At 55.0% G+C, this 21,275-nt stretch overlaps 1 protein-coding gene across 1 annotated transcript in view; it reads right to left on the minus strand.

The window, feature by feature from the left end:
- DNAH17 (dynein axonemal heavy chain 17) overlaps nt 1-21,275 on the minus strand; it is a 30,207-nt gene that overhangs the window by 1,802 nt on the left and 7,130 nt on the right. The window contains exons 21-78 of the mRNA XM_071764593.1: nt 20,894-21,116; nt 20,698-20,814; nt 20,517-20,603; nt 20,136-20,288; nt 19,584-19,832; nt 19,268-19,390; nt 18,706-19,053; nt 18,535-18,626; nt 18,246-18,372; nt 17,870-18,022; nt 17,534-17,659; nt 17,333-17,440; nt 17,064-17,195; nt 16,647-16,807; nt 16,385-16,541; nt 15,890-15,994; nt 15,321-15,478; nt 15,101-15,239; nt 14,428-14,655; nt 14,167-14,304; nt 13,785-13,917; nt 13,392-13,519; nt 13,157-13,305; nt 12,777-13,059; nt 12,468-12,641; nt 11,662-11,869; nt 11,413-11,578; nt 11,113-11,215; nt 10,837-10,984; nt 10,596-10,687; nt 10,250-10,411; nt 9,976-10,140; nt 9,670-9,861; nt 9,029-9,295; nt 8,415-8,576; nt 7,902-8,135; nt 7,574-7,738; nt 7,369-7,464; nt 7,073-7,290; nt 6,680-6,887; nt 6,283-6,398; nt 6,001-6,193; nt 5,651-5,886; nt 5,419-5,541; nt 4,743-4,947; nt 4,460-4,624; nt 4,187-4,327; nt 3,889-4,059; nt 3,593-3,715; nt 3,208-3,401; nt 2,953-3,101; nt 2,706-2,833; nt 2,354-2,581; nt 2,039-2,230; nt 1,493-1,672; nt 987-1,169; nt 364-546; nt 4-147 (exon numbers count right to left, since the gene is read on the minus strand). Coding sequence (XP_071620694.1) covers nt 4-147; nt 364-546; nt 987-1,169; nt 1,493-1,672; nt 2,039-2,230; nt 2,354-2,581; nt 2,706-2,833; nt 2,953-3,101; nt 3,208-3,401; nt 3,593-3,715; nt 3,889-4,059; nt 4,187-4,327; nt 4,460-4,624; nt 4,743-4,947; nt 5,419-5,541; nt 5,651-5,886; nt 6,001-6,193; nt 6,283-6,398; nt 6,680-6,887; nt 7,073-7,290; nt 7,369-7,464; nt 7,574-7,738; nt 7,902-8,135; nt 8,415-8,576; nt 9,029-9,295; nt 9,670-9,861; nt 9,976-10,140; nt 10,250-10,411; nt 10,596-10,687; nt 10,837-10,984; nt 11,113-11,215; nt 11,413-11,578; nt 11,662-11,869; nt 12,468-12,641; nt 12,777-13,059; nt 13,157-13,305; nt 13,392-13,519; nt 13,785-13,917; nt 14,167-14,304; nt 14,428-14,655; nt 15,101-15,239; nt 15,321-15,478; nt 15,890-15,994; nt 16,385-16,541; nt 16,647-16,807; nt 17,064-17,195; nt 17,333-17,440; nt 17,534-17,659; nt 17,870-18,022; nt 18,246-18,372; nt 18,535-18,626; nt 18,706-19,053; nt 19,268-19,390; nt 19,584-19,832; nt 20,136-20,288; nt 20,517-20,603; nt 20,698-20,814; nt 20,894-21,116 — 9,631 coding nt within the window. The remainder of the gene's footprint in view (nt 1-3; nt 148-363; nt 547-986; nt 1,170-1,492; nt 1,673-2,038; nt 2,231-2,353; nt 2,582-2,705; nt 2,834-2,952; nt 3,102-3,207; nt 3,402-3,592; nt 3,716-3,888; nt 4,060-4,186; nt 4,328-4,459; nt 4,625-4,742; nt 4,948-5,418; nt 5,542-5,650; nt 5,887-6,000; nt 6,194-6,282; nt 6,399-6,679; nt 6,888-7,072; nt 7,291-7,368; nt 7,465-7,573; nt 7,739-7,901; nt 8,136-8,414; nt 8,577-9,028; nt 9,296-9,669; nt 9,862-9,975; nt 10,141-10,249; nt 10,412-10,595; nt 10,688-10,836; nt 10,985-11,112; nt 11,216-11,412; nt 11,579-11,661; nt 11,870-12,467; nt 12,642-12,776; nt 13,060-13,156; nt 13,306-13,391; nt 13,520-13,784; nt 13,918-14,166; nt 14,305-14,427; nt 14,656-15,100; nt 15,240-15,320; nt 15,479-15,889; nt 15,995-16,384; nt 16,542-16,646; nt 16,808-17,063; nt 17,196-17,332; nt 17,441-17,533; nt 17,660-17,869; nt 18,023-18,245; nt 18,373-18,534; nt 18,627-18,705; nt 19,054-19,267; nt 19,391-19,583; nt 19,833-20,135; nt 20,289-20,516; nt 20,604-20,697; nt 20,815-20,893; nt 21,117-21,275) is intronic.

Consider the following 21,275-nt stretch of genomic DNA (forward strand, 5'->3'; position numbering starts at 1 on the left):
CACCCTGATCCGAAGGAGCAGATCTGCATACCAGGCTGCTAAGCCAAGGAGAGAGGGGTAGGCATAGCGTGTCCAGGATTCAGGAACATTGTTGTAGAAGAGGGCGTTTGCCAGCTCTTCCATATCTGATGTAATTGTTAGCTCACCCTTGAAAAAGAACAGAAAAATCCAGGCAGTTTTATCCAAAGAAAGCGAGACTGATGGAAGAGTTTGGTCTCAAACTGTACACAGCATGGTGGAATGTGTAAGAGCCTGAGCAAGGGTGGCCAAGTGCTTTGGTCAAGACAAAGATTGAAGTGAGCACCAGCCATTTGCACATCCTGGGACATGATTGGGCAGGGGGAGGTGGTTTGGGACTCTTACCTTTAGTCCTAAGTCCAGTTCTTTCAGAGAGCGCCTGATTTCTTGGGTCAGGATGTTCATTCTGTCACATTCCTGCAGGGCAACTACAACATAGGGGGTCTTTTCCTCTGCTTTTGACATCAGCTCCACCATATTGAATGGCTCTGGCAGCCTCTCAAGAACTTCATCTAGGATTGACTTCACCTGGGAAGAACATGCCATAGAACTCCTCTCACCTCAGGAAAAATGCTGGGTTAACAGTTAACTCGTTAAGATTTTTTTTCTTTTTTTTTTGCCTTTGTGTTTCCCTGTGCTTCCTCCTCTGTTACCAATATTCCATTCTTTTACTAACTGCTCTCAGGTGTTAAAAAGCTGCAGCTGTTTTGATAGCAAAGAGGTAAGACCTGGAGCCATGTAGGCTCTGAAATTTAAGTATAAATCCAGAGAGTCAGCAAGAAGACCTTTTAATTTTCTTTTTTTTTTTTTTTCAATCTGTACGTTTGTTCTTCAATGTTAAATCAGTTATTATTACAAGTTATGTTCTCCTGCCCCTCGTGTGTAGGCTGTACTTGTCCTCCCCACACAGTCCCCTCCTGGCCTCTCAGGTCTCATTGCTTCTGCAAACAAGGAGAAACTTCACTTGCCTTTTCCTCTCGGGAGACACTCGAGCCTCCTGCAGCATCTGATTCCCTGGGCTGCATTTCCAAAACTGTCTGAAAAAGCCTGTCCGAGGTGAGGGTGAGGAATCCGATCTCTGCGTTGGGGTGCAGGCCGTAGAGGTGGGGGCTCTCCGCTGGCAGGTTCTCCTCGATGTACGTGTGGTACCCCTGACACAGGTGCTGGGCTGAGCTCAGCAGGCTCCAAAGAGCCTGACATTCCCTCAGCATCAACAACCCATTGCTCTGCCATGGCCCTGCTTCATGACTCACTGGCCTGGCTTATTCAGGATGGGTTTTTATTACTGAAGTTTTTCCCTTACCACCCTGGCCACAGGAATTATTTTTACAGCAATGCAGGATATTTCCATGAGATTGAAACTTTTTTTCCCCCCTACCCTCCCCCTTGGTTAGAATCAGGGAGCTCTGACTAGTGTGCATCTATCCAGAGCAGTGGTTTTCCACAGCAGATTGGCAGCATAAATCTCCCTTACCTTGTAATCCAAGCTGGGAGGTATCAAAAACCCTGGAGCTAAGTGCAGTTCCCCTTCCAGCATCTCCTCACGGATGTATTCTCCCAGGTATGTCCGACACAGCCGGCGGTCCCAGTCATCTGTGATGTGTCCCCCATACATGATTTCACCAAAGAGGTACCGGAGATCGTCCCATGGGACCTACAAGGAGAGGGTCACTGTGGGGCTGCAGGGTGGCTCCCCTGGACTCCCCCAGAGCCATGGAAGCTGCACACAACTGCAGGGTTGCACAGACATGTCTCCTGCATTGTCCTGTCCAGGGAAGTGGCAAACCCTGGGCCTGCAGAGGCTTGGTGACAAAGTGAAGAGCAGCAAGACAGGGGGCCTTGTCCCAAGTGTCTCTTGTGTTTGCCCACAGAGTTCACCTTGTCTTGGTTGTGAGAACCCCCCATCCTGTCAGGGAGGAGAGGAGGAGCTGCCAAAGCCACATTTCCTCAGGAGGAGGCAAAGTGCAGCAAACAGGTGAAGTTTTTAAAAAAAAGCTGCTTGTCTTCGTGTGTCCCTTACCATGGGGTTAGCCTCCAGGTAGTTGTACAGGACATTAACAGATATGGTCAGGTCACCATTGTTGAAGGGGTAGGGCCTGTTCCAGCCCTGAGTGCCAAACTTGCGCCGCTCGGCCACCACCGCGTGGAAGTAGCAGAGAGCAAACAAAATGCATTTGAACTCCTGTTCCTTGGTGCACATCTCTAATGTGTCCTGCAGGGGAATGAAAATGAGGGTGGGTTTGCATGAACATGGCTCAGCTGCTCCTTAAAGAACATCAACAGCTGATAGCAAAGCCATGAAGGTTCACCCCCTCGGCATGGAGGTGGAGGGTACCTGGTTGAAGAGGTCAAGGGCTTTGTGTAGGTTGGCATACATGCCCGTTGGTGGCTCGTTGGTGATTTTGATGGAGTCTTCCAGCAGTCCCTGGGGGATGATGTGTGAGTCGGGGCTGGGGGCTGGCTCAGCGCTCATGAAAACCCGGTAGTCAGCATGGCTGCCCAAGCTGTGCTGCTCCAGTGTCTTCTCCAGCTTTGGCAGCCACCGGGCCACCAGGTGGATGTTCTGCAAAAGGAACCACTCCTCTGGTACAACCTTGGGAATCACACATTCCCCCCTCCAAATTCCTGCTGCAGGATGCCAGTGGGGCTGAGCACCCTGTAGGGCACCCCAGTGCCCCCCAACCCACCTGCAAGATAACCCAGTGCCCCTTCTTGGCTGCCAGCTCCAGGGCCCGTTCTGCCACAACCTCCTGGCCCTGCCCCAGTGACACATTGTGGATCTTCCCATTGTCGATGGTGAAGTTCAGTTTTCTGCCTGGGGAGGGGAGAAACCACTGTGGCATGAGACACCTTTTTTGTTGGCGCTGGTAGGCACATGGGGCTGTGCCACTCCCCTGAGGTCTGGTGCTGGCTGAGGAGGGGGCTGCAGCTCACCCAGGGCCTCCACATCTTTCAGCGGGTCAACACCAGGGGAGAGAATGAAGAACATGGGTATGGAGGGGCTGCTCTCCTTGTACACTTCAGAGAGATCAATGCTCCTTCCTTCCACATACTTGCTCCCCATTTTCTCTTCCACAAAGTTCCTATGGAAAAAATAAAACCATACTGTGAGCTGTGAACAAATGTGGTCACTGGGTGCAGCTGGTGTGGTGACACCATGGGGCTCTTGCCAGCAGATGGCCATGGCACCTGATGGCATAGGTCATCCTGTCCGGCCGCATGCACCGCAGCATGCACAGCTTCTGCAGGGGCGTCTTATTCTTCCATTCTTTGGGGAACACCTCCTTCTCTGGCACCTCAGACTCCACAAACTTTTTCCATCTCTTTGCGGAGCCCTCAATGTCACCGTCCAAGTTCTTGAACTCCTCCATTTCTGAGAGCACCTTCAGGTTCAACAGAGAAGGGTGAAATCACCCCTGGGCTCTGCTCGCCTTCAGGGACCCCAAGGCTGCCAGACCTGGTGGGTCTCATCAGCTGCGGGGGACAGGAGGGCTTTACTGCAGGTGATCCCAGAACCCGCCATGCTGGGGCTCTGCTGGCATCACCTTGGCAGTGTGTGACCACATGGACCAACCTGGATGGCTCCCCAGCCCTGGGACTGCAGGAAGTCCACGGGGGACGTGACGCCGGACTTAGATGGGAAGCGCAGAAGAAAGTCCAGCTCCACCGGGTTCACTTCTTTCTTGATTGCCAGGACCTGGTGAGCCAAGAGCAGAGTGTCACAGGTGCCCTGGCATGTGGCAGGGCTGCATGCTGGGTGAGAAGCTACCAAGCACCCAGAGCAGCCAGAAGGAAGTAACCTGAGTAACCCAACGTGGACTTGCGTTCAGTATTTTACAACAGAAGCCCCCAAACATTTGCACACATTACCTGGAAGACAACCTGGGCAATGAAAATGAGTTTGTCTCTCTCAAAGAGGCCCCGTGTGGTGTACATATAGACCGAGTAGGTGATCTCATCTGTCAGGTTGATCACCCTTTGCTTGATGTCATCGTCGGGGGTTGTGCGCTGGATGGCTGTCTCAAAGACCCCGTTGAACGCCTGAGGAAAGGGCAGCTCAGCTCCAGGTGTTTTGTGGGCAGTGTAAATGGGGCAACACCGAATCGCCAAGATCCCCCAGCCCTTGTCCTGCCAATACAAACAAATTCCCTCCTTGCTCCACATTTACCTTGAGCGAGAACTGGTAGATGGGGTCAATCTTGTTGAGGTCACTCAAGATGAAGTACAGCAGGGATGCTCGCTCTGCCGCTGGCCGGTAGTTTTCTCTGGCAATGTTTATTTCACCTTCGGTGACTTTAGCTTCTTTCACCTTGACACACAGGGCATGGGGTTACCCAGCATCCTGCCCCATGCCCAAGCAGCACCCAACCTCCTGCTGAGTGCCTGGTTCAGGAGCTCTCCTGCTGCCTGTGGCACTGCAGTGCTGGGTCTGCTCACTTACTTTTTCCTCGATCTCTATGGCTGTGCGCTTTGTGGTTTCCAGGTTCTCCACCAGTGCTGTGTCCTCCAGGAAACTGCCCCCAGCAGCAGACAGCCGAGCAAGCAGGGAGTCCTCCAGCTCCTTCAGGTGAATCTTGAACTCATTCTGGCTCTTGGTGAGGTTTGCCTACAACACCAGTGCCCCAGAGACATGTGTTGTTCAGATCTCACTGCTCCTGCCAGCAAAGCCACCAGAGCTCCCTAGAGCTCCTCTGCCACTGCCTCACCAGCAGCCAGGTCCATACCTTCAGGGTCTCCAGGTCTGGCCGCTCTTTGGCCACCACAGCAGCCAGGAGCTGGTCCTCCAGTCCCTCCCGGGTCACCAAGAAGTTGATCAGCGTGCACTGAGCCTGCACCTCTGGCTTGTAATGAGGGTTAGAGTATTTGGTGTGCAGGATCAGGAGGAAGCGCGGGTTATATTCCACTTCTTTATCTCCTATCCTGATGTACCTGTTTGGTTAATTAAACAAATTAATTTCTGCACACTTGGCAGTAACTTGTCACAGACAGAACCCCTCATCCCTGGTGCTGTATTTGAGGTGTATTTTTCTGGTCGGTAAAAGGCACAGCAAGGGCAGGAGTACCCAAAGGCCCCAGCTGGGGAGCAGGAGGAGCTGGAGGCTGCTGCAGCAGTGTCTGCCAAGAACCCCCCAGTTTATCACACCTTGTGGCAGGTGCACCAGGGAACGGTCCTAAATCACTCAATGAACTGGACTCAGCAGACCAGAACAGTCCAAGAAGTTCAACATCAACAATGAGTGTTTGCACTGGGAAATACCAGAGAAAACTGAGGGATGTGGCCAGGGGAAGGACCAGATCCCAGCTGCTCTTGTGCAAAGGGACATAAATGGACATTTCAGGGCAGTGGTGGTTGCTCAGAGTAGCTGAAACTCCTTGGGTCCAGGGATAGGGTGTGCTGACCTGCCCTTCTTGGTGGTGTTCCTGCCAAGCAAGTGATCCAGCACTGGCTCCACTGTCTCACCAACGTCCTCGATCAGTAGTGTCTGTCCATCAGAAACCGCCCGCTCAATGATGTCCAGGTAGCTGCAGCCGAGAGGGGAGGGGGTGTTCTGGCTCTGACAGATGTGGGTGCCCTCGGGAAGGGAGATCAGTCCAGCCCAAGCCTGCAGCCACCCCGCAGCACCTAACCTACCCCTTCTGGCCCAGGCGGATGGCCTGCAGCTCCTTCCCATATTTGTTCTTGATCCACTTGATGCCCTGGAGCTGGGCGTCTACCACCAGGGGCCAGCGCTGGGTGTTGCAGAGGATGGTGGCGTTCTCGATGGAGGTGCGGTCGCTGGGCAGACCCTGGTTACTCCAGGCAGCCACGTCGGCATCATCGGTGAGGAGGCTGAGGGGGTCCAGCCCCGGGGTGATGGGGATGGGCACCTGCAGGGAGGGGCTGGTGGGCAATGGTCCACGGAGGAGCTGGAGCCCCTCTGTGCTGGCAGGACTTGGGGGGAAGGAGCCCAGGCACCCCAGGACAGTACCATGGCCACTCACTTCCAGCTGTCCAAGGAAGGGGACCCAGAACTTCTCCAGCAGCTCCACTCGGTACTTCTTGGTGAAGTAGCCAACATAGGACACAAAGGCACAGACCAGCAGCACATCCCCACACAGTGTCTTCTCCTGCTCTCTGAACATCTCTACTGACTCAGCCCAGCGGACGTTTTCGGATGCCAGACCCCCAATGAGCCTGGGGGGTTCAGAGGAGATGCTGGTGCCTGGTGCTTTGCAGGGAGGACTCAGGACTCCTGCCCAGGGGACTGTCACCAAACACAGTACCTGTTTGCCAGAGTGATGACTCTGTTGGTTGCATCTGCCTCCTGCTGACATTTGAGTTTTTCAGATGTAGCTTTCTCAAATTCCGCAGTGAGAGCTGCCAGGTTGGTGTTCAGGTCCTTCAAAAGACAAGACAGAGCCGTTACCTCCCTCAGGCAGTGGGGTCCTGCCAGGCCAGGAGGGCCCTGCAGCCCCCAGAGCTTCTCTGCAGCCCCTCTGGCCATGGAGTGTCTCTTGTACTTGGGCTCTGGGTTATATGAATTACAACAACTGTTCATTTTTGGGTTATGCCTGTGACCCACAGCCAAATGGCCAGTGGCTGGTGGGGCTGGGGTGGCAGCCAGGGCACACAGCAGCTGGCTCCAGCAGCCCACCCTGCCCGGGGGGAACACACACTTACAGCAACTTTCTGCTTAATCTGACTGAGTTTTTCTTGTGCCTCTGCCAGCTCAGCATTGGCCTCCTCCAGCGCCAGCCTCTTGGGCTCCACGTCGCAGTACACCTCATAGAAGCGGACGATGTTGAGGCACCAGGAGCAAAGTCCTGCAGCAGCTGCAGACTGGGTCTTGATAAACTCAGGATTAAAACTGGGGTCTGACTGGTAGGGTCTGGAATGGGAGAAGGTGACACCATGCTGCCCTGTCCTGCTCCTCCCAGGGCTCAGAGGCTGGGTAGGAGAGCAAAGCAAATGCCTGAACCCTGCTCCTGCTCCAGGACCCCGCTGTGCTCACTGGTGAGGGTCTCTCCAGGACCTTCTGCCCAGCACAGGACCAGGGGCCAGACATGGACTCACTGGAAGGCCTTGAGGCAAGCCTCAGGGATGTGCTCCTTGTCAAAGTTCTTCAAGGCATCAAGGAAACTGTCTACTTTCCCCATCATGACTTTTGCTGCCTTCCAGCTCCTGTCCTTCGGGATGATGCCCTTGGGGGCCGTGAGGACCATCACAGCAGCAGTCACATTCACCACTGTTTCAGGAGGGGACCCAAAGGACTTCAGCTCTGTCAGGTTTTTCTGGGAAGGGATAGAGGAGCTGCTGAGAATCACCCTGTCGCCAGCCAGGGACCTGCTTCCCACCAAGGGGTCACTCACCTTGTTGAGGGTGTCAAGGGCTTCCTGAGCAGCTATGAGTGCTGGCTCAGCTTTTGCCAGGTCGGTCTCGCAGGCTTGCTGCTTCTCAGTCACCATCTGGAGTGGGAGGGAACAGGACTGGTGAATGGCTGAAGCCAACAGAGCTTGTGCTGCCCCGTCTTATGTTGGCCCCTGGCATGGTGGGCACCAGCTCAGCACCACGCACCTTGTTGATGGCCTGGACCTTCAGCTCCTCCTCATCAGCAATGGCTTTCTCCTTGCTGACCTTCTCTGTCTCAACACCCACCACATGGATCAGTTTATCTGCATCCTCATTCTTCTGCTTCAGTTCTACCTCCTGGATTGCCAGCTTGGCCTTCAGATCGTCCACCTTGATGGTGAGAGAAATGGAGAAGACCAGAGTGTTGCTCCTGCCCAGCCTCACAGTGGCAGCTCTGGGACCTGTGGCCACCCTGAAGGACACACATCCTCTTGTTGCCCCCATGCCAGCCCTATGGTGGGCACAGTGCACAAGTGATGCTGTGGGCAGGCACCTGTGATGTTGTGCTCTGCAGCTTCGTCAGCCCCTTCTCCAGCCTCTCAATCTTGGCAGTGAGCTCGCTCCGTTTTTGCAACAGCAGATTTTGGTAGAGCTTTATCTGCTCCAGGAAGGTCTTTGGTGTGGTGTAATTGTAGCGTCTCTCCACAGCCAGGTAAGTCTTGGACATCTCCTTAACACTCATATGAACGTAGGACATGAATTTGCTGATGGAGACCTTGACCTCGGGCTGCATCAGGAACACAGACAGTCAACTGTGGTGCTGTGAGGACACGGTGCCAGTGCTGGGGCAGAGCTGAGGTTCATCCCCACAGGCACGGTGTGGGGCTGCAGCCCCAACCCCAGCTCACTGCCCCAGGGTCATGCCAGACCCCCTCCCTGGACACGTTGCAGAAGGGACAGCAGCAGAGGTGAGGGTCATTCCCAGAGGCAGCCTGGTTTCCCCCATCCCTGGGGACAGAGGGCTGTGGATGGGGACAGTGTGCAGTGATCCAGGGTCCCAGCTCACCTCAATGTCCGCTGTTTCCTCCAGGAACCTGCTGCTAACAGACACGAGTGCATCCTCTGGCCACTCGTGGAACCAGTCGATGGCCGTGCAGTTGACCACGGCAGGAAACCTCCTCGCCCGTACCCGCAGGGTTGAGCCCACGGGGGAGAAGCAGAGGATGACCTAGGGCAGAGCAGCATGGTGAGCATCCTTGCTGCTGGCAGCAAGAGCATCCCTGCAGGCCCCTCACTGCTGCCGAGTTCTGCTTGAGAGCAGGACTTGGCCCAAGTATGGGGAGATGGTCCATGGTTGTGTACCCTGTGGCTCTGGATTGTCCCCTTGGTGGCAGTGGCTGAGAACGGTGCCCATGTGGCTGTCCAGGGAGCAACTAGCACAACCCAGCCCCAGCTCACAGCCATGGAGGCTGCCCACCCCCTGCCCTAAGGAGGTGAAGAGGTGGGTGAAGAGATGCAGCCCTGGGCTGAGGGATCAGCCAAGGAGCCTTTGTAAATATTTGTCACTCAAACTCATCACTGTTGTAATGAAACCAGGGTGTTCTATGTTCTGTCTGCAAATACCTTTTGGATCAGGCAAATCAGGAGCAGTGACCAATCCCCCTCCCAGGAAACACTCACCTTGAGCTGACGCCTGACTTTTTCTATAAATAATTTCCAGCAGTTTTCCCTTGTATCTGGCAATCCAAGGAACTTCACTTGGGGCCTCATGGCACTGAAAATGTCTTCCAGCTCATCATCCTGAAAAAGCCCTGGCACCTCCCCAGATGCCAAGAAGTCATTGATTATGACCAGGAATGATTCTTCAGCCACCTGGGAGTCTGTCATCAGGAACACGGTGGGGATGTTCTTCACAGCTGCCTTCATGTACTGGGAGGCAAGGTCCAGCTGGGGCAGAAGAAGAGAAACCATCACCTCCCTTTCATCCATCTCCCCAGAGCTGTTTACAAAGTGACCCATTTGGCACAGCCTGGTGCCCCTTGGCTGCCCTGGGAAGCCAGGAGGGTGCCCTTGGGAAGCAGCTCTTGGTCCGGCTGCTCGGGGGCTGCTGTCCCCTGGCTGGGGAGATTCTGCAGCCCCTCAGGGCAGGAATGGTGGGTGTTAAGAAGCACTCTGAGAAGCCCACACTGTGCACAGACACAGCCATGAGGGCCCAGCAGAGCCCCGTGTGCCCACCACAGGCACCAGAGCCACCACAGGGTTTGGTACTGCTCTCCGTTTGCAGGACCTGTCCTGAGGGCTCGGAGGAAAGCTGCTCTCACCTTCAGGTCTGGAATGCTGTAGCCTTTCCTCAGCGTAATCTGAAACACGTTCAGGCTGCTGATGAAGGCTGCCAGCCGTGCCAAGCTCTGCTTCCCACTGCCACCCACCCCCACCAGCAGCGCGTTGCCCCGTGGAGATTCCAAGATCCGATTAATTCTGCAAACATGAGACACTGCATCTTCGAAGAGCACCTGAGAAAAACAGGAGGGGAAGCTTTGATGTTCTGAACCACAGCAGGAAAGGCAGTGAATGGCCCATGATGTACAAACCCAAACGAGGGCGATGCCGCAGCCGCGGGCACTCACCAGGTTCATGGCCGCATTCATTTCATTGTAGCCGTCCAAGGCTTCCCCCAGCAGCTTGCTCAGGGCTGGCCAGCTTGGCACTGGCAGGTACTTGGGGTCCCCTATGCCATGGGCGAAGTGGCAGTAGATGTTGGGCTTGGCAAAGATCAGGTCTTCACCGAGTTCCTGGGAGAGGCAGGAGCAGTTGTGGCGCACCCGGGGGGTACCCCTCCCTGTGCCACGGAGCTTAGTCTGGCAGGGCTGGGGCACTCCTGCATTTTCCAGCACAACTTACAGCAAAGAACTTTTTGCAGGTGTCCACCAGAATCTTCCCAAAGCTGTTTTGATCGTTTTCATCAATGAGCTTGTCCCCATACACCCTCTCAGCTTCGTGGAGCCAGAGACGCACCAAGTCCACGGGAATTTTCAGGCATTCAGGGGTGGAGAACAACAGGCCCTGGCAAACACAGGAATTCCTCAGTCCTCAGAGCTTTGCTATGCTGCTGCTGAGAGCTGAAGTTAAAAAAGTTGGGTTTGGGAAGGGGTTGTGGTACTTTGCAGGGACATTGTGCACTGCAAGGATGCATGATGAAGGAGAGAGAGGAATGAGGATGTCTTAAAGAAAACAGCACTCCCACTACCTGGAATATGTTGGAGAGGTCCCGGAGGTTGAAGAGGTAGTGGAACTTGATGGCTGTTGGCAAGAAGGTGGAGGCAACCTTCTGGTGGAGGGCTGTGGGCAGGAAAAGAAGGTGAGTTTGTGGGCAAGTGCCAGAGACCACAGCAGCCTCCAGAGAGGCCCCTGTGCTGGGCTTACTCTCCCCTCCCTGAGCTTCTCAGCAGGTGGGACAGGGCTGAGGTTTTAGTTGGACCATTTCTCACCCAGTGCTGCTGCAATCAGCTGGGGCTGCAGCTTCTGCACAGGTGCTGGCATCTTCTGCAGGTCCAGGTGCTGGGCCAGGATGGTGCTGTACACCCTCTGCAGGGCCTCCTGGCCCGGGAAGCTCATGGCAAACACACAGAAGTGGCGCTGCAGAAAGGGGCAAAAATTCAGGCAGGAGCATCTTTGCCTCCAGGGCCTGATGGTCTCACTCCATCCCACCCGTCTAGGCTCTGGTCCCAGGAGAGCAAACCCTCTGGGACACTGCTGCTGCCTACCTGCAGCCTGGGGTCAATGGTGAAGGACCCTGCGGTGGGGTTCATGCAGGCCACATACTGGCAGTTGTGGATGTCCTTCAGGGTCAGTTTGTTCCTGTCGTACCTGTGCAGGGACAAGCACTGTGACGTGTTCCTGGGGATGGGATGCCGGGCTGTGCCCCATAGAGCTCCACTGGGAGGACACAGGAGTGGGGATCCCCCTTTCCCAGTGCTTGGCAGAGCCTGGCACTGATCTCAGTGATGCTGCAATGGGTCCTTCCCATGCCAGCCCTGCAGCGGGGCCAGTGGCTGGGCACCTACCAGTGCCCGTGGTCCATGTGCTGCCGGATGAGCGTATGTGGTGCCACAGTGCCATACTTGTCCACCTCTGGCATGTTCATGTCATCAATGAAGTAGATCAGCCTCTTGTTCCCGGGCGGGCCGTAGTTCCTCCCCGATTTCTTCTCCAGGGGCTTCTCGAGGACAGCTGGGGCGAGAGGAGTGGGTGGGCGGTGGGGCAGCATCACGGGGCCATGGGGCACAGCCAGGTACAGCTTGGGCCAGCCTTACCCTGCAACATGGCTGAGGTGGTGTAGAAGTTAAAGGGCACAAACTGCAGGAGGTATTCATCCGTGCTGAGCGCTTCCAGCTTGTCCCGCATCAAGACAGATTTTCCAGTCCCCGTGTTCCCCACCAGCATCACTGGCCTCTGCTTCTCCATCAGCAGGTCCATGAAGTATCGGATACGAATGGTCTCCATCGTGTGCACCATGGAGGCCTGGGGAAATCACAGCATCAGTCCTGGAGCTCCACCCTCACTGACTGGGGCAGTGTGCAGGCAGAGGTGGGATGTCCTGTCAGAGCAGTGGGAACATGCCCAGTGCCAGCTGGTTCAAGGGAAGATGCTCTCTGGTCCCTCTCTAAAGAAAAGGTCTCAGGTGATTGTTTATTCTAATGACTTTATGACCAAAAATAAGACCTGTCAAGAAAGTGAGTTATTAAAACAGAACAATGCTGACAACGTCTTGGTGTCTGCTCAGCCAATGCACTGGCCAAACCCAACCTCTCTTTTTCCTTGACATCTTTGATACCACTGCCCTCCGTCAGGAGAGCATTTCAGGACATGCAAATAAAGGTGTAAAGTACATTTCTGCTTTCAGGCAATAGTTACAATTATTTCATGAGAATCTACAGAGCCACAGGCTAATCTGAAATGACAAAAGCAGCTCTGCACCTTGCAGCTCTGGCTGAGGTTTCTGTGGGGTCAGGCAGGACCACAGGGTCTGATGGGTGCTTCTGGGGCTTGGCCTGTGTTCTCAGGGAAGGGCCATGGGGTAATAAACACAAGAAACAAAAATAGGGCCTGTCGGAAATACCTGTAAAGGGACATCAGGATCAAGTTCGAATTTTGGCACTTTTTCAGTCCAGGGCATGAATTTCTTCGTTTCGGGATCAATGTAATAGTCAAAAACTGTCCCCTGAGCAGGAAACTTGACGTTTTTGAACTCGCCCACCCACCACTTGCTGAACTCCAGGCGGTAATCCGTGAGCTGAGAGGAACCAAACAGAGAATAACTCAGAAACTGAGGTCATTGCTTTAGTGTTTTGGGCAGGACTGGAGCTGGGCAAGAGCTCTGGCAGGGGAGGTAGGGGCAGGTGCCCGGTGATTGGTCCCCCAGCCCTACCTGGTCCTGGAACATGGCCCCACCGAAGGCCCAGGTGCAGGCAAAGACAAAGTAGAGCTCATAGAGCTCGCGGGGAGAGTCTGGTGGGACGGTCTGGGGCGTCAGGAGGCACTCCAGCAAGTACAGCACTGTCTGTACCACCGTCACCTCAGGGATTGGAGTGATTTTCTTGAAGCCAGACTTGACCTTCTCCAGGCACACTGGCAGGTAGCTCTCAAACAGGATGGTCAGATGGGCCTTCTCGGACTGCACTGTCCTCTTCTCGATCCAGCTGGTCACGATGCTGGGGGGGGGGGCAGGCTGTGAGTGAGTGAGGGGGGGCCCAACACTCATCCTGTCCCATCCCACTCCACCCCACCCATCTCCCTTCCCAGGCTCACGGGTTCCAGCCCAGGTCTGAGGGGTTGATGTAGAGGATCCCTGCCCGGGACACAGTGGCCGGCGTGGCGGTCCGCAGGTGGCTGATCTCAAAGAGGAGCCGCATGGTGGGGTTGAGGGGGATGCGCTCGTTGCTGGCCAAGGTGAGAACCTGGGGGAAGCAGCCCATCACTGGGGGAGGCCCTGGTCTTGGGACCCAGGCATGAACACAAGTTCCTGGGGTGTGATGGCACCTACCTTATTGTCATCCATGACCGTGTTCAGGGACTCGATCCACATAGGGTCAATGTCTCCATCCAGGATGATCCACTTGGGCCCTTTATGTGTGATGTTGGCCAGATCACGCATCGCTGTAGAAAACAGACCTGCCACACAGAGAGACACATGGGTTTGTCCTTGCCACTCATGGCACATTTGCTGAGGGACATGTGTGACTGGATGTTTCCCTGAAACATGTTCCTCCTCTCTCACACTCTGGTGGAAAGCCCTAAAGAAAGGTCTTCCTTTTCCACCACTACATCACAGGGGGTTTGTACATCCACATTATATGAAGGTATTTGTCTACATGCCAGTTGCTGTTCCAGGACAGTTTGAGCCAGGTCACCCCACACACAAATGCTGGTGTCTCACCATCCCTCCACTCTCGTGTGGATGGATGAATAACTCCAAAGAGCTCATCACAGGTCACAGCCTTTGGGTCGAGGTCCACAGTGACGGGTCTCTTCTTCATGTTTATGTACGTCTTGTTGAGTGACCTCAGCACCTGCAGAGATGGGGACAGTGTGGCTGTGGTTGCTGCCCCTGCAAGGGCTCCTGTAGCCTTTGGCAAGCCTTTTCATGGCCGTGGTCATGCCTCCCCCGTACCCTGCTGCAGCTGCTGGTGCAGCCAGGGTCTGCATGGTGGCTCAAGGCCAGTGGCAGCATCCACACCAAGAGGCCAGGGAAGGCCAAGAGACATGCTTGGCTGGGGGCAGGAAGGGACCTGCAACCTTGGGGATGGTTTGACCTCTACCTGAGACTTGCCACAGCCAGCATTGCCGACGATGAAGACAGAATGTCTCACTTGCAGCAGCTCCTCCAGCTGCACCACCTTCAGCACAAAGCTCTCCTCTGCCTGCAGCTTCAGCTGCAGCACCGACTGCCGAATGATCTGAGGGAGGGAGCAGCTGCTGATAGGCAACTAACACAGCCTCACCGAGACACACAGAGGTGCCACATGGACCCTGTCAGGGTGGGGATGTCACCAGTGCTGGCACTGTGCAGGGGCTCACACCTCCTCAAAGTTGAGGTCCCTCTTCCGGGGGACATCCAGGGCTGGGAACAGGTCTCCAATCAGACCCATGAAGACAGGCAAGTCATCTGTCACAATCTTGGGAATGTTGAAGTCTCGTAAAGCTCTCATCAGAATTTGGTCCTCAGCACGGTCAGGGTCCCCTCTCTTCAGGGAGCCAGCTACCACCAGCACAGACTTGATAGCCCGCAGCCCCCAGTCATAGTGGTCCTGCCAATAGGCAGCAAAGTGTTACAGTTCCACTTTTGTGGGGGAGAAAACCTTTAAACACCACCACAGAGGAACACCCTGCCCATAGCCCCACACCCAGGTCCCCTGGTTCTCCCCACACATGAGCACATGGGCAGGACAAGCCCCAGACAGGCGTGGGGTGAGGGGCAGGACACTGGCTGCCTTTCAGCAGTGTCTGCTGAGATAGATGACAGCTGGATGCTCCCATCTTAGCTGGCTCAGCTCTGTTCTGTTCTGATCTGTTCTCAACTTCCTGATTTTCTCCAGAGGGCAGAAACAAAGGATGCACCCGTGTGGAAGGTGAATTTGCCCAGCCATAGCCCTGAACTAGGCAGCACATCAGCCAGCATGTTCCTACCATCAGTCCTACTGAGGTTTGAAATCCACATGGACTCTTCCAACCTAAAGAATGCTCTTAAATTACCTGTTTAGACAGTAGCTCTTTGCAGAGTGTGTACAAAGTAATGAACTTCCTCGCTAGAAGCTTGGCACCAAGAAAACCTTCTGCAACGAGCATGATTTCACAGATCAGTTCAAAATCGGGGACCACCATGGCACAAGGTCTGGAGAAGAGCAGCAGCAGGTTAGCAGAGCTGAGCACAGACATCCACAAACCCCCACACTGACTGACTGCCCACAGGTACCTGAACAGAGCTTTCAGATTTTCAGGCAGTTCTGTCCGCCCGGCGTAGCCCGGGTTCATGGTAATGAAGAGCCCAACTGATGGGACCAGAACAATCTCCTCTCCAAGGAAATTAAATCTTTCCTTCTTGGCACGAATTGCATCTTGAATACTTTTCACCTGGGAAAGGGGAGGTGTGGGTGCTGGCAGCCCAGCAGCTCCCTGCCCACCTGCAGAAGGCGAGCTTGGAGGGTTGGTTATGCCAATGCTAGAAATGACATGGCCAGGGAGCCAAAGCCACAGCAGTGCAGCAATCCCTGTGTTCAGAGCTGCCTCATCAGTGTCTTCCCAGGCACAGTGACTCCCTATACACTGTGTATCCCTGGTGATGGGACACAGCTGGGCTGTGGCATCTTACATACATGCCCAATGCCTCCACGCTGCTGTGTTTTCCCTCCCAGCATGACTGGAAATAGCTGCAAACTGGCCCTTTGAATGTCACGTTTAACTCAGACAATACCCACTATGAGAATGGAAAATCAGAGGCTTGTCCAGCACCCACAGCACAAAACCACTGCTGTCTGTACATACCTGCACAGCAATCACAGACAAAACCTCCACTGCGATGCGATTGAATTCATCAAAACAGCCCCAGGCTCCAGTCTGAGCAAGGCCCTTGTAGATGTTGCCACAGGACTGGAGAGAAAGTGCCAGAGATGGACTTCAGACACTGAGATTTGACAAAGGGGCTGCAGTATAGGGATTTGAAAGCCCAGGTGCTGGGACCTGCTCCTGCTTTTATGGCTCAGAAAATGCTCCACAGCCCCTCTCAGACTCCCTCAGGCTTCCAGGGACCTGAGCTGGATGGAGCCGTGGTGAGAGAGAGCGGGGTGGGATGTCACCAGGAGCTGGACCTACAGGTTTCTTGCCAGCTGCTGAGCCAGAGAGGGGAGAGCTTCTCCAGGGCTCCAGCTCTGGACACTGCTGCTGAGTGTGGGGGGACACCACAGGGCTGTCCTCCAAAAGAGGGTCCTGGTTGTCCTGGCAGACACCCCATGGCTCTCACCCTGGTGTCCCATCCCCTACCTTGTAGTCCATCTGCTCAGAGCAGTTGAAAACATAGACCATTATCCCCACTGCCCGGCCCAGGTCCTTGGTGGTCTCCGTCTTCCCGGTGCCCGCGGGGCCGGCGGGGGCCCCCCCCATGTAGAGGTGGAGGGACTGTGTCAGGGTGATGTAGCACCTGTGGGAGGGGTGGGCAGGGCTCAGCGGTGCCGACAGCACCGGGGGACCCGCCATGCCCACCACGGCTCTGTGGCTGGGAACTGGGGGGGGTCCCAGTGCATACCGGTCAGTCAGGGGGGTGATGACGAGGCGGGGGGTGTTCCCCAGGTACTCGTACGAGTACTGGAGCTGAGCATCACAGATGTTGGCGTAGCAGTGCTGCTTCTCCTCGTCCCAGCGGTGCCGGAGCTGGGACTGCCAGGTGAAGGCCTGGGCACTCTCCACCTGTGGGCAGTGGCTGTCAGGGGTGGGCAGGGACCAGGGATGCCCTTTCCCCCCCCACTGGCATCTGGCTCCCACCCCTCCTGAGCCTGTCTGCCCCCGGCCATGCTGTCACCTCCCTGCCCCTCTGACACCCCAGGTGTGCTTTCCTCACACAATTGGGATAGTTTGAAAATAATGGAGAGCAATAAAATAACACGAAATCTTTGATCAGAAGCACCAAGAAATAAAGCAGTAAAGATGTCCTTCTGTTGAATACCTTTGCAAGGATCATTTTGGCCACAACGTCCCTGGCGTGTACATCAATGGTACAGATTGTCATGATCTTCATCCTGTCTCCAGGAGTCAGGGTCCCAATGAGCAGTGAAATTAGTGCATTTAGCTGATTAATCTGAGGAAGAAAGAAAGTGATGAACAGAAAAATTATGTCATACTTCCCATCTCCTGGAGACCTCTGGGACCAGACCTCTCCTCCTGGGAGTCACGGGACCATGGCACAGCTCCAGGTCAGCTCCCAGGGATGCCAACCTGCTTTTTGTTGTAATCCTTAAGTGCATTCTCATAGCCCTCCTCCAGCCTTGAGAAGGCAATGCCCACTTCTGTGGTCCACCAGATCTGGGAGCATGTTAGAGCCACCTGCAGCAAAGCACAGGAACAAGACGGGGCCATAAAGGGACTGTGCTGTCCCTGTGGTTGCCCAGAGCTCTCTGCTCCCTGGGGATCTCCCACCTGTGCCGGGTAGTCAAACACCCACTGCTCCCGTGGCTTCTCCTCGTAGGTGCCCACAGCCTCGGGGATGAGGTGCCGCAGGGTGGAGCGCATGCAGCCCAGCACACGGTTCAGCCAAACCTCCACCTGCAGGGACACATCCAGCTCACCCCGAGCTCCCAGACCATGTCCTCATTGCTCCCTGCACCTTGGAACAAGCTGAAGAGAAGACCCCAGCAGAGGACCCGTGGTTGTGCTTTAAACCCTCTGCCAATGCACACCAGACATGAGGCTCCCCCCTGGCCCCCGCTTGCCCACCCGGCCCCTTCCATGGTGGCTCCACAGAGCTGGGCTGACCTGGCCAGACAAGTCACAGTCTGTGTCCAGGGCCACGTACTCCTCGTCACTACTGAACATCCCCAGGGCAACCTTCAGGGGCTTTTTGTCCCGGCTCATCTTGAATTCCAGTCTGGCCAGGCTGTCAAACAGCTTGGGCAGGTGACGGGACACCTGAGGACAGCAGCAGGACAGAGGGTCAGGGACCCACCTCCAGTGGAGGGGGCAATCACTACTTGGATCAGCTCCCACACAGCCCTCAGAGTGCCACATCCCTGGCGATGGGGCACCAGGGACCCTGTTCTGTTCATTAGGATGAAAAATATTTAAAAACTGCTGTAACAAGGTAGCACACAGGAGAGGCAGGACTTGCCTCCACACTCTGCACTCAACTCACCTCAACTGGCTCATTCCCATTTGATAAAATATCAAGCAGGTCTGCAGAGGAAACAAAGTAGAACCTGGGAAAAGCCAGCCTTTTGGTCTCGAGGTATTCAGCCAAAGCCTTCTCACAGACCGCCAATCTAAGAGGGAACAAAGGACAAAACCTGCTGTTAAACCCCACATATTGATTTTCACTCTCTGCACTTGCTGCCATGCTGAGCAGATGCCACTTTGGAGAAATCCCTCTCCCTCCTGTCCCAGAGCAGCTGGTGAAGATCTCTCCACAGCAGCTCCACCCTCACCTGCTCTGCAGTGCTTCCAGCTTGTCATAGAGACCAGGCTTGTTCGTAGCTTCAACCACATTGGGAGTTTGTACCATATCAGACATTAATTCCTGCAAGAGGAAAAATGCTCCAGCTCTACCCAAACCACCAGCGAGCTCTCAGAGTCCTGGGGGGTGATGGGCTTCGCACTTTGAAATCTTCATCGATAGCATCAAACTTCTTTGATTCCTCTGGCAGTTGATTGCGGATGTCTTCAGAGCCAATGAAGATGCTTTCCAGGTGACTCCATGTCCTCTGCACCTCAAACCAGATGCTGATAACAGAGTCGGTGGTCGACAGCTTCTGCTGCCAGCTTGACACCTCCTGAAGGAAGAAGGACAGGTACTTGGAGGTCATCAGGTTCTGCAACTGCACTTGGTTTTCCTCCAAGGTCTCAACGAGCGTCTCGTCCGACTTGAGCAGCATGATGCCTGTCCTGGTGTGGGTCTCGTACTCAAACTGCATTGTCTCCCAGGTGGTGTCCAGGGTGCTCAGCACCTGCAGGTGGGGCACAAGAAACAAGCTGGACTCTGCAGTGCCGAGTCCCAGACCCCACAGAAAGGCACAGCAGCACCAGGAATGGCTGCTCTGGGGCAGGAGCTCCAGGAGTGCCATACTGTGCATGGGAGCAGGAACATGAGCACTAACAGCCACAGAGCTGTGTCAGAGCAGGACTCTCAACAAAGCAGGGTAGAAACAGAGTGCCACTTACCTTCTCCATCCCCAGCTCTTTTGTGGCTTTGTCCACGATGTCACGAACCTCATCCTCAAAGTTGTGCAGGTTCAGCTGCAGCAGATCTGCGAGGGTTGTCTCCTCAGACATGGTGAAGTTCACCTGGAGCAGAACCAACACCGTCAGGGCACAGTCTCCCCTCTACGGAGAGGCAGCCCTAATGAGCTCATCAACATCCACGCTGAAAGACCCTACAACAATATTTGTGTATGGGCAGCTCTTAAACCAGATTGCATGGTGGATGAAAATCTTGGGAGCCTCCTGGGCCAGGGAAGGGTGGGAGGACTGGGAGCACCTTGGTTGCCTCCATGAGCTCCTGCCAGTGCCGGTCCCTGATGGCCGGGTTCTGCAGCTCGTTCACGGAGCGCAGGGATGTGATCATGTTCTTCACAGTGCTGTCCAGTCCAGAGAATGCATCCCAGCTCTGCATCTTTTTGTCCAAGCTCCGAATATCTTTAGCAAATTTCTTACAATCAATATCCATCTGCTCGACATTGATATCCTTCCACTTGGTGGTCTTCCAATCGTCAATGGTTGCATTAACCTGAATTGGGGAACACATTTTCACAGGACATCAGCAGCTGTGTTCCTGCCCAGCTCTTCACACCCCATACATCTGCTGTGCCTCCCGCATGGTCACCAGGATGTTACCCACTGTAATGGTGAGGCTTACACTGGAGACTGGTTTTATACTTCATTTTTGTACCACTTAGTGAGAAATACTGGTAAGAAGGTTGCTTTTATACATATGCATAAAAATATATTAAAAAGGAGACCTGCTCTACTGCTGTGACAACTGTCCCACATCTCATCCCACTCCTCATGGCAGCAAGACCATGACAATTACCAGGACGATCATGTCCCAGAGGGTCTTCAGCAGGAGCACATCCCTACGACATGCTTTGAGCTGTTTGTATGCTGGGACTGACACCTCGAACAGCCCAGCTGAGGTGGACAGGGCGGACATCTCATTCTCCATGGCTGTGACGCGCTTTTGTTGCTGGCAGGCAGGAAAAGAAAAGGTCTCAGACAGGAACCAAGTGCCAGGGACTTGTCTCCTACCCCAGAGATGGCTCCATCCCTGCTGCAGTGTGGTGGGGACAGGAGAGTCAGAGATCTCCAGACCCTCCCTGTGGGGCTGGGAGCTGGAGGGGCTTCCCCTGCCTGGCACCCTGAGCAGCAGCACCCGGGGGGCAGCCTGGGGCTGCCCAGGCACCAGCACACTTACCTTGTTCAAGGACCTGTAGGGAGCTGGGTCGCTGTAGGAAAAAGGGGCTTTTTCACGGAACTTCTCCCGGAAGATGTGCTGCTGGAGCTGTGCGTGAGGTTGGGGTCAGGGGCCAGCCAGGGAGGGCAGGTGGGAAGCTGCTGGCTCACCCCATTCCATCCCCAAACCCCAGGGAAGGCACCTCAAAGTCCTGGCACTTCCTGCAGATGGTGTTGACCTCGTTGGCTATCAGGGGAGCTGCTGTGTTCTTGGCATGCAGGGAGAGCTTCTTGGTGCCATCCCAGAGATCAGGGAGGTCCTGTGGCCCACAGAACAAGGCATCAGCTTCCTGACCCCAAGAACCCCGTGCCTGGTCCCCCATCCCCCAAGCATCTCACATGAAGCTGCTGGTGGATCTCCTCTGGCATCTCCTCTCCATAAGTGCTGAGCAGGGCAACCGTCTCCTTCAGGGGCTCAAACATGGTATCAGTCATTTCCTGCCTCTCCTTGACCTGGTTCAGGTAGCCCATCACCTCCACCAGCCCATCACAGTCTCCCTCCTCCAGAGGTTTACTGAAGCTAGTGTTTGCCTCTTGGATGAAATTCTGTAGGTCCTGGAGGCTGGGAGAAAGGTGATGGCACTCACCTGGCATCCCCAACCAGGCTCATGGCCACCCTGTGCTTTTTTGGGGCTTGTTCTGTAGGGAATGGTCCCCTGGGACTCTCCCCACACACCTGCAACCCAAGAGAAGGCTCCATCCCTCTCTCCAGCCCTGCCCT

Source organism: Heliangelus exortis, chromosome 20, assembly GCF_036169615.1.
Source record: "Heliangelus exortis chromosome 20, bHelExo1.hap1, whole genome shotgun sequence".
Taxonomy (NCBI): domain Eukaryota; kingdom Metazoa; phylum Chordata; class Aves; order Apodiformes; family Trochilidae; genus Heliangelus; species Heliangelus exortis.